Consider the following 13109-nt stretch of genomic DNA (forward strand, 5'->3'; position numbering starts at 1 on the left):
ATTCTCTTGTTGCCAGCCTCCCTCCCCTACCCCAATGGAGGGGGGCACATAATGAAGGACCCTAGCTAGAGAGCTCCTGTGAAACTGGAAGGGGGGGAAGTGATCTCCATGCTAGGAAAAGATTTGCCTGCTCTGCCAAACAAAAGAAAAGGAGGAGGAACAATCCTATCTGAGATACAAATTTGCTTTGGAATTTAATTGTCACTGAATTTGACATGATGTAGCTAACATCCTTTTTGATGCTAATAATGCCTAGGAGACATGCAAATTATTCGCACGCATACCTCCAGATACTGAGGCAGATGGTGGTGGGGAACTAAACTTGTAGAAATGCAGAGTATATGCAGAACCTTTATTTAAGTGACCCAGCTTTTTCTCCTAATGGGCATGATGGCAATTGCATCCTGGTTGTTATTGCTAGGTTGTGCACAGTAAAGCTAATTGTTAACAGGATCCTTGCTAGTTTTCCCCAGTGATATAAGAGACTCACACCAAGAAAGGACCCACGGTGCTAGGTACACATTTTCAAAGGGCCATTTCTATGGCTTGCTCCTCAGCAATAAATTCCACATCAGTCCCAATGCCAGCACAGTTGTACAAGCCCTCACATCATCCAAGTAAGAGCATTACATCAGCATTGCATTGGAAATAATGGAAATAATAATAATAATAATAATAATAATAATAATAATAATAATAATATTTTTTTTATTTATATCCCGCCCTCCCCAGCCGAAGCTGGGCTCAGGGCGGCTAACAACAATCAAAATAATCCAACATTCTAAAAACATTCATTATAAAATTAATTAGAATCAAATTGATGGCAACCATTAAGCAAAATTCTGTGCAGATTGCCAGAGGAGGGGGTCAGGCTGTGCCCTGACCAAAGGCCTGGTGGAACAGCTCTGTTTTGCAGGCCCTGCGGAAAGATGTCAGGTCCCGCAGTGTTGTGTTTCTTAGTGTTAAACCAAACAGGCTTTTCGCCACTGAGTTAGTATTGCAGGCGTGCAGGAGTGGGGAATTCAGTCTTAAAACGACGATATCTGACCTATTGTGCCCTATGCTAGATGAGCTGGAAGATGTCATCCTTAGTTGCAGGCTATTGTTCCGACCTTGGCTCAAATTAAGAAATGTCTGTCTTTGTCTGAGGACAATAATTGAATCTTTCCCTTCCCTGCTTCTGTTCTGTTTCCTTTCTGCCTCAGCCAGTTCAGGCTCTGCAGCCTTCTTCTCAGTCAGTACAGTATCCAGCCGTTTCCTATCCTCCTCAGCATCTTCTGGCGGTGTCTCCAACACAGCAGTTTCCTGTGGTACTACAGATTTTATTACTTTTTATGTGGATTGATTACATTGTCTGAGCTTGCTTTCTGTTTGGGGGCATTGCTATCTGGAGAACTGGAGAGAAACAGAAGATAATTGCTGTAAATATCTTGTTTTACTCAGTGATGCTGGAACTGCTTGTCACTTAGGCCTGCACAGCCAAAAAATATATATCTAGAAAATGGTGCAAGATTCCCGGAAGTGTGTGTTTGTCTGCCTTCCCAAATTAATGATTGATAAATTATTATTCTAAGGTGGTTGCCTTTTAAACCTCCTGGTTCAGTTTGTTCTATTTTCATGTGTGTTTGGAGTGCTAAAGATACGGCATCACCAGCATGACTAATTCCCCCTTTTTAGCATTTACAGTTACACCTGTGTTTTTTTGTGTGTGTGTGTTTAGCTACTTGTGTTTTGAGTGCATAGACATTAGTTAGGAAGTAGTTCAGGGTTTGTTTTGTAAGGGCTTGGACTGAATTTCAGGATTCAATAAGGCTTGTACAAGACGTTGTGGTTGGCGCAGAAGATATTTGCATGAACTTTGTGATTTTTCTTTTCAAAAAGGAAACATGGGGTCTCTTGCAGCCATGTGAAAGGGAAACATATTTTGCAGTAGGAAATGAATGCCCATACATACTTCGGTCTAGCCCCTACAGTACAGGGCAGGAGTTGCAATACCTTGGGGTTTACATTGCAGTTATGGAAGGATCCCAACATCGCAGTTGCACTGGCAGGACCTTCCTCAGTCAGAAAAGGAGAGAGGGGTAGGCAAAGAAGCTGGAAAGGTCAGTTGACGAGGAGAAGTCATCATCATCATCATCATCATCATCATCATTGCAGGAACATTGCAGGGGAGTTAGGAAACAGGTAGCAGAGAACCAACCCTTCCACATTTCGCCCCAGCCCTCTGGAGGGGATCTGACTTTGGTTGGTGAAGGTTACTGTGGAACAGGTATATCAGGCACTCTAGGCCAAGCAACTAGCACCAACTGCGGTGTGATGAGTCCGATTCATCTCAGTAAATAGGGGCTTGGGGCACATGATTGCTTCTGTTAGACTTCAGGCTGTCTCCTTTGGAGCTCTCAATGGTCGCAGGCAGAGGTAGCACCACAAACAACAAAGTGCTTCCCGATGAAGAGATGTGTGTGAATGCATGCCGTTGTACATGCAAGAGTGGTGCCTCACAAGACGAAAAGAATCCGTTCCGCGATTCTCTTCGTCTAGCGGTTTTTTCGTCTTGCGAAGCAAGCCCATTGACGTATTAGCGGATTAGCGCTATTAGTGGCTTACCGGCTTTTAGCGGCTTTTAGTGGCTTATCAGATTATCGGATAAGCGGCTTAGCGGCTTAGGAAAGGGGGGGGGAGAGGGAAAAACCCCCGCAGGAACTCGCAAGACATTTTCGTCTTGCGAAGCAAGCCCATAGGAAATTCGTTTTGCGAAGCAGCTCCAAAACGGAAAACCCTTTCGTCTAGCGGGTTTTCCGTCTTGCGAGGCATTCATCTTGCGGGGCACCACTGTATTGTGTGGGCAAAACCATAGCAAAACAAGGCGGTAAGGAGTTAGTGCATCTCTTTGAAGACGCATTAGGTTTCCCACAAAGAATTTCTAAAAGATACCCATCTCAGAGACAGGATTTCGGACGAGGGACAAAGAGCACCAGCTCTCTTTGTGGTATGTTCTGTGACATACTCCACGAAAAACAGCTGCTGCATCACTGATTAATAGCAGAGAAATATAGTGAGGCTTACTGTATCATGGCAAAGCAAGAACAAACTTGATTTATTAGTAGAACGCAAAATAACTAAGCACACTTGAGGAGACCGTGCTTATAGTGGGAAGAGCTAGTGAATGCCTGAAAGGCCTTCCAGACTCGTACAAGGTGACCTTGTCCATTTGCTGCTGGAAGAGGTTACTCCTTTATCGTTCCCCAGCACAGGCGTATGTACTTTTGCTCTTGTCAAGTTCAGTAACTTCCCCAACTCTTGTCTGATTTGCCTAGACAGCCAAATAAACTTCGGCATTTTCTTATTCTCAGTCTAGGTATGCTAGCCAAGTGATTGCCCAAGGTAAAAACTTGAGAGGATGCAAAGATGAACTCAGGGAATGAGCTCTGGAAACATTGATGCAGTTAGGGCTCTGCACTGGTTAGAGGCTTGTGACATAGGGCATCCCAAATGTAAAAGTCAAACTGCCCGTGTGAAGCTAACTTTGACATGCAGTTTGAGGATTGCAATTAAGTTACTGTTGATTACAGTTGACATTTTCATAGGTTAGGTAGGCTGGCATGTGTGTTTAGACCTTCATCCCAGCTGTTTCTTTCCCTTCATTTTCTAGGTCATTCTAAAACAACACATTTTCTCCAGTCATTTAATGAGACAAAAGCAACAATAAATAAATAACCCTTTAGGGTTTAAAATCAAAGAGAAAACCAGTACTTATTTATTTCTTTTTAAAGTTATTTATTTTTACTGACAATGCCCAATAAAAGATTTTCTCAGCAATGTGAGATACCATTAACTGCATTTTTAGCCTTCTTGAGAATTATTTGGAAATATACTTGATAAGCTTGGGACGCAGGTGGCGCTGTGGGTTAAAGCCTCAGCGCCTAGGGCTTGCCGATCGAAAGGTCGGCTGTTCGAATCCCTGCGGCGGGGTGCGCTCCCGCTGCTCGGTCCCAGCGCCTGCCAACCTAGCAGTTCGAAAGCACCTCCGGGTGCAAGTAGATAAATAGGGACCGCTTACCAGCGGGAAGGTAAACGGCGTTTCCGTGTGCGGCTCTGGCTCTGGCCAGAGCAGCGATGTCACGCTGGCCACGTGACCCGGAAGTGTCTCCGGACAGCGCTGGCCCCTGGCCTCTTAAGTGAGATGGGCGCACAACCCCAGAGTCTGTCAAGACTGGCCCGTACGGGCAGGGGTACCTTTACCTTTACCTTATACTTGATAAGATGAATGTTTGGTAGATTGTCATATTTTTATAAACCTGCATTCATTAATTGGTTTCCCCTGCAGTCAGCTACAGTATGGAGCTACTGTTGAGTACAGGCCTCAACTTTCATTGCTCTGCTTATGAAATAGTTTTTCCTGAGGCGTTATCATTGACACTGAATTGATGAGGAAGCACATATGTTTCCATAGCCAGATGGCCATTGCAGGGAACTTCTATGAATGAGGCTGATTAGCTGGGTTCCTTAAAGGAGTCGGTGGCTTTAGTGGCCCAAGTGTTTGTGTATTAGCAGTGGAACATCCAGGCCCCTTAAAACCCTTAGACTGCAGTCCTATACACACTTGCCTGGGCGTAAGTCTCATTGAACCCTGGGGCTTACTTCTGAGTAAAAACAATTAGGATCTGCTGGAGCCTTTTTAAAAAAAGTATGTTTGTAAACCATTCATCTTCCTTTGGGGGTGGCTGGGAAACTGTTCTTATTAACTTTTGCCATCAAAAGTTATGGGGTCAAATCAATACCAGAAGAGGAGAAGCTTTTCAAGGTGTCATCAAGACTAATGTAGAATTCCCCATTTAGATTTGGGAAGGGGAATGGTTTAATGGGGGGTGATGGAGATGTTTTTACGTGCTTTTAGGATTATGTTTGTTTGTTTTCACTTAATTTTGTGTTTGTGTGCGTATGTGCTTAAATGTACTTTTCCCCTGCTTCTTGTGCATGCTTGTTTGAACCCATTTTTTTTTGTTTTCTAAATATCCGCTGCAGAGATCTCTGTTGATCATTTTCAACTGACTTTTGCCTCACAGCGAGATGACATGACAACACAGTTTAGCCAGATGAGTTTAAGTCGTCAGTCATCAGGAGACAACCCTGATTCGCCTTCTGGTCCTGTCTACCCATCACCTATTATACAGCAGTCTTCCCCACAGACTGGTTACGTCATGGCATCCAGCCAACAGCTCCCTCCCGGCGGTTTTGCAGGTTCAGGTCCACCAGTATCCCAGCAAGTACTGCAAGCTGCACCTCCACCGCAGGGTTATGTACAGCCGCCGCCGCCTGCTCAGGTAAGCATAGATTTGTGGTTTCTTATGCCTCCCGCCCCACCCTCAAGCATCCATTTTACATTATTTCAGTAGCACAGTCTTGAAGGAAGTGAAGACAGCCAAGGAACATTTTCAAAGGTGCGTCAGCACTACATGCATAAAATCTGAGGCAGTGAAATTTTCATAAGGTCAATTTACATAGCAGGATAGGACGGAGTTTTGTATCCCATGGTTTGTTTGGTTTTTGGACATTACATTATCACATGCCATCAGCCTTCTCATTTCTTAACAAGGGGGCGGAGGGGGTTCATGTGGACAAGCAAATGCATTAACTAGCCATGTGGACTCACTTTAAAAAAAAAATAATTTGTTTTAATTCTTGGTTTACAAAAGAATGTGTATTGCCTCTTTTTTCAGGTTGTAGAGTCTTTTTTACATTTGATGTGAGACATTAGTGTTGCCTGCAGAATAAGGTTGGGGTTGAAGAAGATGGGGGAGAGGGGAGGAGGGGTTTGGGCTGGTAATACTTAGCGTGTATGTGGGGTTTTGTCGATGTCAATTGGGTAGGTTCTCTATTTGTTTCACTTTTTATGTATTTCCTAACATTTATGCGCTGCTTGATTGTGAAGAAGAACCCCCTCAAAGCGGTTCCTTCATTTCAGCAACTCTTCTGGAATAGCTCTGTTGGTAGAGCATGAGACCAGGGTCGTGGGTTCAAACCCCCCCCCCCATTGGGCAAAAGAATCCTTCAGAGAGGTGGACTAAGACAACCCACGGGGTCCTTCCAACTCTGCAGTTCTATGATTATGGTCAGGTTCACACCTATGCCACAGCTCATGGACCATAGCATCATGTAACATCTTCCATGCATGATGATGGGAATACAGTTATGTTAATGGAAGGTCCCACACATTCATCTGAGAGCTATCATTGCTGAATCTTACAGTGATGAGCATGGGAGCCGACTCCCTTTGGTCCCCCCCCCAATAAAATATTTAAGAGGGCAGCCCCACCCAAGTTGCTCAGCATTGCCATTCAAATGTTTTGCATGCACCGCATCTTGTGATCAGTTATGCAGGGCAGGGCTTACCTGGTCTCCCCCAATATTTTAGTCAAGTTTGCACTCCTGGTGATGAGAGCTCAAGTGATATATGTGCATGTACCGATCAATCTTTTCAGTCTAGGGCTTTGGACACATGCTCTGCTTCGTGATATATTCTGCATACTATTATTAACAAAGATGATCCACGGTTCCCCTTCTTTCCCGTGTATGAGCTTCTACATAGCATCTAGCGGAAGCACTAGCCATGAATCATATTTAATTAACTTGAACATGTAAGGCACTGCAGATCTCTAATGTGTTCTGTCTTCTTGATTAGGCTTTATTGTTTGCCACCAAAGTTCCCTGTCTGCATCCTGAGAATCCTCACAGAAAAGGAAAGGGAAAGCAAAATGTCCAGGGAATTTTCTAGCCAACTCTTACCATATGCATTTTTTATTAGAACGCTAGATTTCAAAGCTTAATTACAGCAAACGGCTGCCAAAGAGCACATCTCTCTTTCATTCTCTCAGTTTTATGTCCAGAAACATTGGGGGGGGGGGGGTTAAATAAAGAAATATGACAGTTCTCCCCCTTGCTTTATTTATGTTAACTATTTTATTTGACTAGGACAGGTACAGTTGTCAGCTATGTTGCTGTTATTATCCTTAGGTGTTACTTCTAGGAATTCATGCTTGCACTAAAGGCAGTATTCTCTCCATACCTCCAGTAATTGTGTTAATTTTTTCTCGGTGCCTGCTGCTCACAAATTAATTTTAGGGGGGGTTATTCTGAAATAAGGAGCCTAGTTATTAGAAGACAGCAACATTTTTAAAGTGGTATCAAAAACCCTTGTCATTAGGACAAACGGAGCTTGCTAATTGTGTGGGGGGGGGATCAGGAGCAGAGAATTTTGTTGGGTTCACATTTTTAGCAAACTGACCTCTTGGACTAATACATGGATAAGAATGTAATTACCTTATGAATTTTACAGTTCTCTAGACTTTGCAATTTAGGCATACCAGAATGCATTAAAACAGGATATTTTAGGATATGTACAGTACATTGAAATAAAATATTATTTTACTATACATCAAAGTTCATATTTAAATACAGATTTCTGTACTTAAAAAAACCGGCAACATGCAAATTAATGCTGCAGTTGGACAGAATGGACTTGATGAAAAACCACATGTGAATTTGACTTGGACCAGAAATAGACTGATCTGTCCATCACAAAGAGGTTTACATATTGCAAGTGTTGTACTGCTATCAGTAAGGCCCAGGCTACCCAGTGTTAGGGTAGTGAGGGGTATATTTTGTGCTAATCACTACAGCATCACAAGCTGCTTGGACAAGCTAAAACATCTAGCAAGTCCAGTCTCTAACAGACATACCTTTCTGTATTCATAATTTCATAGAATTGCAGAGTTAGAAGGGTCCACAAGGGTCATCTATTCCAACCCCCTGAAATGCTTGAATGTGGGGCTTGAACGCACAAGCCCGTGATTAAGAGTCTCACACTCTGCCGACTGAGCTATCCAGCCTGGCTTCCGTTTCTTGGTCATTCAAGTGTATGAGGGAACTGTCATAAAATTATAAAAGCCAGTGAGAACAAATTTTTTCACCTTGCTCCATATTAACTGGATCCTTCATAATGCACTGCCCTTGCTTGAGATAACATTTTTTCACTCCCTCACTGAGCACTGTCAAGCCACACTGTAGTAGGGTTTGCACAATAAGTGCTGCTGCAGTCTGGTCTGGTCTTATTGCTGACAAGCTGAACCCCCATGTTTCAACTTACTCTTTGTTCATCTCGGGACACCGCATGCTTCCTTGGCGGCCTTTTTTATTCTCCATGTCAAGGTGCAAGCATTAAGAGTGGCATTCCGAGGACATTGTGAGCTTTTGTGCATGCTGTTCCATTCTGACAGAGCCATAGCATCGCCAAGGACATTCTTGCACCTGGAATTCATTTGCACCTCAATTAAGACCATTTCTATTTGTCAAAGGTTGTGAGCCAGAACTGTAGCATTTTGGTATTTGTAGGTGATGGCTGCATTAATTGGCTTTCTCGTGTAGCAACTTTGCATATGTTAATGCGGTGACCAGAAAAATTCCAAAATAAGTGTTTTGTATGTGTGGTGGACTGATAGGCAGAACTGTGTTCCTACACCAATTTTTAATAGACTTCTTAAGTGTGGTACTAAAGTATGCAGTTATAAGACCATTAGCAATGTGGAGTGAATCTTCATTCTTTCTCTCCTTTCTGCTCTATCCTGGTATAACAAAGCCCCTAGAATGGACCAGTCTTAAAGGGAAACATTCTCAGTTGATATAACAAGTATAAGACTGATACACAATTAGGTTTTCATGGAAGCTTCCTTCCTGTGGCTACATCCCATACCAAGAACTGCCAGGGTCAAAAATCGGCAAGGTACGAATCCACTCCAGGTACAAAGTCCATAGACATGGAAGTCAGATAATGTGGGGAAAGCCATATTAGTGCTTTCAATCACCACCTTCCAATCCAGCTTCTGATACTAATGATATTAATTGTCCATTGTATGCATCACCCAGAGTTAAACTTACCTCCTCTTTTCAGATCTCCTTAGAAGGTGAACCAGATGATTTGAAAATTAAATGTCTGTTGGCAGATGTCAATAAGTGCATCAGCTATAGAGAGGTGCTGTTTGCACTAGTGACAAGAAAGATAACGGCAACCTTTCTGGATAGTGCAAGTGCCAAACCCTAGGGATGCTAACTGGAAGAAGTATTTTAAAATTCTGGACATGATAGATTTGTCCTGGTTTGGTGCATGTAGTGTCTTTCATTTTGTAGTTGTGTGATTTGTGCTCATACTGTATTGTGGTCGTTATTGGGCATAAACAATATCATCTACTAACTGACTAATGTTTAGCACACATTTTGAGGGAGGCAAGGAGTGCTGATTTTCTCTTTCAGCCTCAATCTGCTGGAAAGTAGAAGCACCCTAAAAATGATAAGATACTTGATTTAAGGCTGTATGTAGGATCTGTAAGCCCTCTTAGCCAAGAGTCCTGATTAGTACTGACCTATCTTCATTGTAGGGACGCAGGTGGCGCTGTGGGTTAAAGCCTCAGCGCCTAGGACTTGCCGATCGAAAGGTCGGCGGTTCGAATCCCTGCGGCGGGGTGCGCTCCCGCTGCTCGGTCCCAGCGCCTGCCAACCTAGCAGTTCGAAAGCACCTCCGGGTGCAAGTAGATAAATAGGGACCGCTTACCAGCGGGAAGGTAAACGGCGTTTCCGTGTGCAACTCTGGCTCGCCAGAGCAGCGATGTCACGCTGGCCACGTGACCTGGAAGTGTCTCCGGACAGCGCTGGCCCCTGGCCTCTTAAGTGAGATGGGCGCACAACCCCAGAGTCTGTCAAGACTGGCCCGTATGGGCAGGGGTACCTTTACCTTTACCTTTTATCTTCATTGTATCTGTCCCAAAGCCAGTAATGTTTCCCTACCATCAGGAAAAGTTAACAAACATCACAGATGCATTTCAGTATCCCACAGTGGTCGAGTTGTGACAGATAGGATAGGGGGAAGGGAGATAAAGAGCCAAAGCAGCGTTTAAAAAATTATTATTATGAACATTTGCCGCTAAGTGGTTTCTCAGGTTATTTTCACGCTTCACTGCAAAATGTTCACCTTCACTCACAACCCTGCCAGCTCATAGACTAAATTGGCATCGGTTTTCACATTTGTACTTACATCAATTTTGCTTGGATGTTAGACTTCAAGTTCTAATAGCCATAGTTGGTGAAGAAATTACGAAGAAGATTTGAAGCTTGCTTGGAATCCCATTATGTTTATGATGCATTTTATGGTGTTCCAAGCAAAACCCAACACACACCATATTTTTGTGGAAGATCCCATTTTGGAGTCTGGCTGTGAGTGTGGCATAAGTAGAAGGCAAGATTCATGCACATGCAATTCTCACTTTGAATTTTTCATACCAAACTACATTTTGAGCAAAGGCCTGAGGCAACAGCTTTTCTCAAAAGTACCATTGCTTTTTATAGGGTCAGCCGCCATAATCTGTGGTTAGAACTGTGGAGCATGCAGGTTGGCAGACAATTATTTACACTGATCAGGGTGCCATATATAAATACTAGATCGGGATCAGCAAACTTTTTCAGCAGGGGGCCAGTCCACTGTCCCTCAGACCTTGTGGGGGGCCGGACTAGATTTTGAAAAAAAATAAAATGAACGAATTCCTATGCCCCGCAAATAACCGAGAGATGCATTTTAAATAAAAGCACACATTCTACTCATGTAAAAACACCAGGCAGGCCCCACAAGTAACCCAGAGATGCATTTTAAATAAAAGGACACATTTGACTCATGTAAAAACATGCTGATTCCCGGACCATCCGCAGGCTGGATTTAGAAGGCAATTCGGCCTCCGGGCCTTGGTTTCCCTACCCATGTGCTAGATCAAAAATCTTTCCAATCTGTATGTTAATGAATTGATCCCAGAGCAGTAGCAGCCAGTGGGGTGGAGCAGCATTGCTCAGCTGACTTCCCAAAACAGGGGTTGCCGCCAGCAACAGATAGGAAGAGGGGATGCAATATCAGCTGTATCAAATTGGCTCCACTGCTGTGCACATTCTCCTCCTTTTCCCTTTCCCTCTTGGTCACTGGCAACAACCTCCATGCTGGGAGGCCAGTTGAGCAACACCTCCCAACACGGCTGCTGCTCTCCCAGAGATATAAAATACTGCTGGCTTCCCCGTTTCACATTTGGTCTTATTTTTGTGAACCTATTGGTATATGCTGATGACATGCTGCTGTTGTCATTAGCGCAGAGAGAGCAGCTAAGTTGGTCTCCGAGAGACTAAATGGGAATCTGCTAGGCAGAACAGCTGAGTTTCAGTTATGCCGAAACTCAGTAGTGGCTTTGCAGATCACCCCGCACAACACAAGTGGTCTCGTGATAGCCGTTCTGCTAAATTAGTTTGCAACCTTTAGCGGTTTGGGAACTGTGCTTTTCTGAAAGCGTTGAGATCTTCACCTGCTATTTTTGGCTTTGCAAATTAGCAGGCTAAGGGAGCCCAGTTCAAAGTGCTGTTGACTAAGATGCTTGTTGCACCATCTTTTCCTGCATCAGTGATGCTAACCACAAAGGCCATCATCTGAGGCTCTCCTCTTCCTTCTGAGACAAGTGGAGAGAAGGCATTTTCAGTTTCAGTGTCTTGCTTGTGGAATACCTTACCTAAGGAGACTCTTTTCTCTCCCCCCCCCCATGCTCTTTATGGTTTCATTAGATATTACAACTCGTCATCAAAATAGGATACAAAAAAGATAAATAATGAAAAAACACCCATACATAATAAAAATATTCCACACCCTGTATCTCAGGAACCTTAAATAAAAAATAATTAGTCTTCAACTTTTTGAATATGACTTCCGTCTACCTCCCTGCGGGTCGTCCCCCTCCCCTTTTTAAACTGTGTCCTTTTTTTCCACCTTATCAATCATCCATATTGTATGAGATACATTATCCATCTGTCATTTAGTTTGTGAAAATTAGTCAAAGCATACTAAAGATTTTACTTGGGAACAATGTTTTTAAGTACCCTCTATAACAATCCCAATCTTTTATAAACTTGTGGTTGGTTTGATTCCTGATTATTTTTGTCAACTTTGCAAGTTCCAAATACTCAGAGTGTTTTATCTGCCATTCCTTTTTCGTTGGAGTTTTCTCTCCCTTCCAAACGTTAGCAATCAACATTCTCGCTGCTGTTGTTGCATATAGGAATACCCTCCCTCTTATCACTTGGAATATCTGTTGTCAAAATGCCTTGGAGGAAAGCTTCCGATTTTTTTGCAAATGTTTGTTTAAACATTTTTTTAAACTCCTCATAGATGATATCTCAAAAGTTTTTGATTTTTGTACAACCCCACCACATATGTTACATTGTTCCCTCAGTTTGCTTACACCTCCAGCATATATTTGATTTTGTTTTGTACATTTTTGCCAATTTTCTGGGGGTCATGTACCATCTATAAAACATTTTCATGAAGTTTTCCTTTAATGTATAACAAGCAGTGAACTTTAGATTTTCCCCCAAGCAGCCATCTGAATGGTATGACCAAAATATTTGGACCATTTGATCATTGCTTCTTTAACTTCTTCCTCTTTTACTTCCCAATCTAGCAGGAGTTTATACAGTGGTGCCCTGCAAAACGAATGCCTCGCAAGACGAAAAACTCGCTAGATGAAAGAGTTTTCCGTCTTTTGAGGTGCTTCCCTATGGGCTTGCTTCGCAAGACGAAACGTCTTGCGAGTTCTTGCGAGTTTTTTCCCTTCCCCCCCTTTTTCTAAGCCACTAAGCCGCTAATAGCCGCTAATAGCCGCTAAATCGCTAATAGCGCTAATCCGCTAATCCGCTAATAGCCGTGCTTTGCAAGACGAAAAAACTGCAAGACAAAGAGACTCGCGGACTGGATTAATTTCGTCTTGCGAGGCACCACTGTACATTTTAGATAATAGTTTCTTTATATTTTGTATTAAATCTTTTTCCAGCCTCGAAACTTCTGTCACGAACTCTTTTCTTCTGTCTAGTTTACAGATGTCATTTATTTGGTGGTATTGCAACCCATCCGTGAAATGATGTCTAATTTCTTGAAACTTGCTTAATTTTAATTGTTTTTCTTCCTCCTCTAATATTTCCTTATAGGTTGCCCAGTAAACACCCCCCCCCCCAATATTTTTCCTCTTTACTGAAATTGC

The 13109-nt window shown here is 43.0% G+C and overlaps 1 protein-coding gene across 21 annotated transcripts in view; it reads left to right on the forward strand.

Annotated features, from left to right (window-relative positions):
• The window catches only part of ARPP21 (cAMP regulated phosphoprotein 21), a 256531-nt gene that overhangs the window by 197580 nt on the left and 45842 nt on the right, over positions 1-13109 (forward strand). For 19 of the 21 annotated variants that reach the window (XM_079947781.1, XM_079947782.1, XM_079947784.1 and 16 more), the window contains 2 exons: positions 1206-1310; positions 5067-5324. In XM_079947781.1, coding sequence (XP_079803907.1) covers positions 1206-1310; positions 5067-5324 — 363 coding nt within the window. The remainder of the gene's footprint in view (positions 1-1205; positions 1311-5066; positions 5325-13109) is intronic. The other 2 variants (XM_079947777.1, XM_079947778.1) reach the window with 1 other exon arrangement.

Source organism: Podarcis cretensis (genome assembly GCF_951804945.1).
Source record: "Podarcis cretensis genome assembly, chromosome: 12".
Classification (NCBI taxonomy): domain Eukaryota; kingdom Metazoa; phylum Chordata; class Lepidosauria; order Squamata; family Lacertidae; genus Podarcis; species Podarcis cretensis.